The 6,445-nt window shown below is 38.8% G+C and overlaps 1 protein-coding gene across 1 annotated transcript; it reads right to left on the bottom strand.

Annotated features, from left to right (window-relative positions):
- Positions 1-364: 364 nt before the first annotated feature.
- On the bottom strand, positions 365-4,864 carry LOC131987756 (uncharacterized). Its single transcript, XM_059352619.1, has 9 exons — positions 4,333-4,864; positions 4,077-4,195; positions 3,840-3,976; positions 3,356-3,449; positions 3,121-3,232; positions 2,310-2,533; positions 2,047-2,215; positions 1,637-1,764; positions 365-831 (listed from the first exon to the last, which is right to left on the bottom strand). Exons 1-9 carry the CDS (start codon positions 4,451-4,453, stop codon positions 514-516), a joined length of 1,422 nt encoding a protein of 473 aa, XP_059208602.1. The 5' UTR covers positions 4,454-4,864; the 3' UTR covers positions 365-513.
- Between the last annotated feature and the right edge of the window lie 1,581 nt (positions 4,865-6,445).

Genomic DNA, 6,445 nt, shown 5'->3' with positions numbered 1-6,445 from the left:
TGCATTCTGAAAACATTGATCAATTTTGGAATCAACAACACTTTTCATTGGCTCCTGTAAGTCAAGACTATTTTTCAAATGTACTTGTTTTAAACGGTCAAGGTCTCCAATTACTTCTTGTACAGTACTCACAGTTAAATCAATCGTAGTCACCGGATTGCCAACACGCTTAAGTTCTGCCACAATATTTGCACAATTTTTGGCTATGTGCCTTTCTAGTAGTACAGACTCAGAAGGTGAACCCTGATCTGGCAAGTCTGTCTCCTCGGATGAAGTGAAGTTTGTAGAGGTGGAACATTCCCCATCATCAACATTCAAGTTGTCATTTGTACAACACTTACTGAGATGCTTTCTTAAACCTGAGAAACTATGATATACATGGGAACAGCCTCTTTGGCCACATTTTAACTTCAGGCTTCTGCCCGAACAAAGACCATGAACAAGTTTGAAGTGCCGTATAAGGCCATTAGCATTAGCTTGACTCTTCTGACAAATGAAACAGATCATTCTTGTCTACTGCAGCATTCGTGCTCTGAGCTCAGCCACTCTTGGATTGACTTTAGTGATTTCAACATCTATGTCATAGATGGCTGTTTGCAAGAAAGTGTACACATTTGTAAGGTCATGGCAGTAAGTGGTACCGAAAACATAATGAGCTTTAAAAAGCTCATCGAATGCAGCCAGTGAATTGGAAGACTTGCATGGCAAGGCCTGTTTGTCAACAACAATGAAGTAAGACTGGATCCTACTTTTCTTTGGTCCAACTGCAAGTAGATACGGCTGGAGACTCTGCGTGATGCCCTCCAAATGGCCCTCTATGCTGACACCAGTCTGAGAAAGGAAACACACAAGAGACCAAATGTCAAGAGGAAACCTGTATAAGGAGGGTTTACATATTACAAACTAGCTTTCATCATTGTTTGTGACAAAAACAAAATATGCCTTTGATGAAAGATCGAAAATAAAAGGTATTATGCGAATCAAGTTACAATTACTATATTCATTTATCCTTTTTCACACAAAGCAAAGACAAAAAGAGTACCTTCAAAACAGCTTTGATAAATAGTATTGTATTGTATAGTATTGTATATATATTCTAAAGAAACATGTCTGTTTTTGAATACAGTTTTGCTATTCTTTCATCTGTGTCTTGTCAACATAAGAACAAGACATTTTGGAGCAGTTTCAATCTAACCATCAGTTTTTTTGTTCAAAAGGTGCACTGTGCAATATTTTTTTGCAGGTTATTTCCAAACTTCATGTATACTTACCACCACCACCAAATTCTAAGTATTCATTATGACTGGGGAAATTGCACTTTTCAGAAATGAATTTTGAATTTCTAGAAATATAAATTTTAGCTGAACATTATAGTTTCAATGAGCAGCTTAGTTGCAATACCGACTGTGGCCACAATCCTACACAGTTCACCTTTAAAGGACCAGTGGTTCTTAACCTTTTTTGTGCCCCCTTGACCCATCATAAGCCTGCCAATGCCCCCCTTATTAGTATTAACAAATAAAATAGATCAATTGCAACTGAGACCCCCCAACAAGCTGTCTCCTTCTCAACACCCTCGAAGGGCCCCCAGTAGGCTTTAGAGCCGAGAAAAAAATACTTTAGACTGAAACTTCACCTTGATGAATTTCACCACACGATCACAGGCTTCCTGAGCTGAAATCCTTCCTGGCCTTTTGCGCCCTGGATTGGAGGGTGGTAGAAGGTGGACCAGCAGCAGTATGGATGACATGTCACTGTCCCAACCTGGATTGCACAAGACAGACAACATGTATATATAAAACAAATGAAGTCGTCTAAGACCCCAGTTGTCTAAAAATGCAGTTTGGAAATAACAGTAACTGTGTATACACCAAAGGCGATCTAATAGACCTATGCGATGGAAGTCATTATTTCTGGTGTACATGCACATTAAGGAGGACAGGAATAAAAGTAAGAGGATAGTGTGGAGTGGTGGACTATCCATTCACCACAAACACATTGACTTGGTTTTTTTGCAAATTACTTTTCTACAGTCATTACTGTTACCTTCTTCAACTTCAGTAGCAACAGCATTCTGGATGAGGTCTTGGAGCTCCCCAGTCTGTGTCAGGCCACGGCTCTGTGAAATGACTTTTGGTTTTATGTTGGTGGACCATTTCTCCATCAGCTTTGCAGAGGTTGAGTCACCAAAGAGAAGTGCAAAATCCTGCTCAATCTACAAAACAGACAGTAGAGAAACCAGTGATGTATAAAATGCAGCTGAAGTATCACTCTGGAATTCACATTTTTAAGAATACTTAAAGACTAACCAGGCCTGGTATGTCCATAAATCTTGGAAAAATGGCGAGAATATCAGTTGACTTGTCAGTGTCACGCAGAATCCTCTGGCGATAGACAAGGGTTAACCTCATCTTTTCCTTCACCACCGATTCATCAGCCGTGTGCTTCATCAGAGCAATCGCTTCCTGACACTGGCGTTCATCGCTCAACCAATTGCCTTCCTGGCAAGGATCTCTGTCAACAGATGGCCCACCTGAAATAACAAAAATATACATTTTTAGGGTACGTTCTTACTGTAACTACAAAAAGTGTTTGATTAAACATTGGGAGACGCTTTATAACCAAAGCGACTTACAATGGAGGACATAATCATAGCCAACATCACTAGCAGACAAAGTACAAAGGAAATATACAGAACAACAAGTGCAGATGCAGAGAGGGGTTAGATAGGGTTTTTTAGGTTTTTAAGTAGAATACACACACATACACATCATGTCAAGAGTCTGGCCTACGACTAGGGCAGCTCAAGCCTTAGTGTAGTAGATCACGAAAGAGGAGAGTCTTTACTTGAGGCTGAAAGAGATGTGCTTTATTTTGCCTGCCTATTAAACCAAAGTTTAAACTAAAAGTCCCTGCACTTGGTGGCCATATTAGCTATGAGAGATAATCAAATGTATCCATAAATTGTGCTTTTTTAGTAATCATACTGTCACTGCCTAATCTGTAGAAAAATATATTGGAAATGTAAATAGAAGAAAAAATAACAATGTTTATTTTAAGGTGGCAGTGGAAGTTGACAATTAGCTATGATGTGTAATAACAATAACTTAAGTAAGTCACCTGCTTGCGGTAGTCGTGGACGCTTAACTCGTCCCTCTGATGCTTCTTTCTGCAGTGTTTTAATCCTCCATGCCAAATAGCCACTTCCATCTTCTGCATTGTAATAATGTTCCTATGGCAAACATAACAAATAGTATTTACTGTATGTTTTACAAGAGCAAAGTAATTACACTTCATTAAATCAAGGTTTATACAACCAAATTCTAAAAGAAGACTACAGAGGAAAGCTAATTACATAGCCAAGCTTGCTCCTTGGGTCAGCCAAATAGGGGAAGAGGGAGATGATGCCCAGTGCGTAGTCTTCCTTCACACGCCGAGGCGGGCTTGTTCTACAAACACACAACACATGATACACGATACATACATATTAGACCCACAGCATCATAACCAACGGTAACACTTTATTTTAGTGTTACATCTATTAGCACTAATACATACAATGTTAATGCCTGTGTACTGTATAAGTAACTTGTAACGCAAGTACTAAGCAAAATCAAACATTTGTTAGGTATGTATTTGCAAATGTCTTGTTCATGCACAATTAGGGATTTATTACCAATATCACCTTAGTAAGGACCTAACAAATGTTTGATCTTGCTTAGTACATGCCTTACAAGTTACTTATACAGACATTACCATTGTATGTAACACTAATATTAAGTGTTACCCATTATTATTATTATTATTATTATTATTATTATTATTTCTTAAAAACCTACCCATGTTCCTTTGTCATATGAGCAACCAATATCTTCACCAGGTCACGCCTTCTGCTATCTGACAGACACTTTGTTCGAGCATATTCATTCATGATCTTGTCCCCTCCTGGACTTCCTTTTAAGATGTCTTCAACCATCTATTAATGATGTTCAACATTAAACAGATATGAGAAACCAACAAATGACTTTGAAATGCACCTGTCGGCCTACATCCAAAACAAAATTGATAAATCTTACTTGGGCAAGACGATATTTCTCTCCTCGTCTCAATGCTCTTGGACTACGTGTCAGTATCAAAGTGTCATCAGACCCGGAACTAGCCTCAGCATCAGCAAGGGAGCCTGAGTTAAAAGAATCTGTGATACACAATAAAAAGAAATCACAGTCCTTCTTTATATCATGATGGCAGAATACTGCAGCCAAAGAGGGCAAGCATCATCAGGAGGCACAATAAATTGTGTTAGAGTTAAGTGTAAAACTAAGTTGCATTTACCTTCAGATGTTGTCTCTGGGATAACAATTTCCAGGACTGGAACATTTGGCTGTTTCATCAAGTATTCAAAAGCTTCCTGATCAACCTCAGTCCTTGACTCATCAAAGACTTTAATGTCCATTGTCGGAAGGTCAAATTTCCTGGCAACTTTAGAAAACAAATGATTTTACACATAATTTAAACATTACAAGACATTACAGGTGTTTATGAAGTTAAAGTTTATGTTTTAAACCCTCACCACATTCCAAAAATGATTCAAATGTTGTTGGAGAAAACACATATTTCTTCTGGTCTTTATATTTCACTCTGACAACGGTGCTGTTTTCCATCCTGCTAGGAAAAAAACATAAACAATGGTCAATAATCTTGCCGCTTAGCGTATCTTTCTGAACACTAATGGACTATCGCCAGACTCTCTCAAGTCTAAAGGGAATGGCACCAGAGATTCTACAGGAAAGAACTTTGATGGCACCACGTTTGCGTCACTCTATTCCGAGTCAAGTACGTGTGGCCACGCAGTTGGAAAATATGTGCCTTCTGCAACAAACTGTGACAGCCTTCACACAACTTTTAGAATAATCACCAACAACAAATGCCGGCCTGCATAAATTGCAGTAATATGATTTTCATCCCAACTCAGATCTAGCATATTACCACAAGGAACCACTTTACTCTAATAAGAGTTACATACATGTGCTTTCCGAACACAGCATCGCTAATATTATCCAGTTCACAACCAGTTGTTATTTCAGTGCTAATTCGACAATTTGATAGAGACTACCGTTACCTTACAATACATTTAGTCACACGGCAACAGCAAACCCCGGACTACATAAATAGTGATGTGATTTTCAATCAGGCTGTACTGGTTTCCTGATCTAGCATTACCACAAGGAACCACTTTACTCTAATAAGAGTTACATACATGTGCTTTCCAAACACGGCAACGCTAACATTATCCAGCTCACAGCCAGTTATTATTTAACATCCAGTGCTAGCTGTAATTCCACAACTTGATATAGACTACCGTACTTAGTTCTACCTTACAATATTTAGTCACAATGACGAGCGAATCATTTCAGAGGCGAAGTAGGTTGTGCCAACTGAACGTAAAGCTAAGCTAGCAATGTTAACACTCACTGCATTAGCTCCAGTACTGTTCGTTGCAAGGCATTTTCACCGTCCATTAAAGGCATAAGGTGCTTGTTTATTGTACCAGCAAATTAACTACAAAACGGCATAAACACTAAACCGTTTCAAGTTCAACACATATGACAGCTCAGCAATACCAGTACGTTTCAGTCTCACTTTTCAAAATATACAACAACCAATAATGGGAAATGGAAAGGGCATGGGGTTTTGTATAGCCAACATTTCAAACACACAACAGTTAAAACCGAAAGATTATTACTCACTTTAAAATTCAGCGATTTTCTCCCTTAACTTCAGAGCTGCGACTCCGTGATTTCAGCAGCGGTGGAGGGGAAAACAATATGGCTGAAAAACGAAACTTAACTTTGCAGCTAAGCTCCGCCTATTAGGCCAAGACTACTCTGAAACTTACTTACTCTGAAAATTTGCTCTTACTCTTACTCTAAATTTTACTCTATGAACTCCATTCAGAGATAAATATACTCGATAAGAGGAAAATTCTTGTGACTCTGGGAAAATTACTCAGCCGTTTTTCCTGTGTGTGTGTTTTTTGTCAGCAGTGTCATGCCATAACTACAGTACTATCAATTTATCAAACTCAGTTAACATGGGCTAAAGAACACCATTTCCCTGGAAAGTGTGGTTCGCACAGGTGATCCATGGTCCCACAAGTTATGGCAGGGAGTGGACACTGTCATCTACTTAACAATACCTTACAGTTAGTGCGTGGAGTGCCTAGCCCTTTAGAAAAAGCGGTTCTCAACCTTATCAATGTCAAGGACCCAAGCATTAATCATTTTGGGACCCCCGGCTGAAGAGGGGCGGAGAGACATGACACTACGGCACTTTATGGTGTACTAGAGCACTTTGGAGCTGGGACTGTAATTATATATTTTTAAGTGTTTTTTTATTAATTTACTATTAAGATCACTATGGAATTTCCTTCAGGATCAAGAAAGTT

The sequence above is a fragment of the Centropristis striata genome, chromosome 16 (assembly GCF_030273125.1).
Source record: "Centropristis striata isolate RG_2023a ecotype Rhode Island chromosome 16, C.striata_1.0, whole genome shotgun sequence".
Lineage (NCBI taxonomy): Eukaryota > Metazoa > Chordata > Actinopteri > Perciformes > Serranidae > Centropristis > Centropristis striata.
The sequence above is the reverse complement of the archived record's forward strand: the minus strand, read 5'-3'. Positions and strand labels throughout refer to the sequence as shown.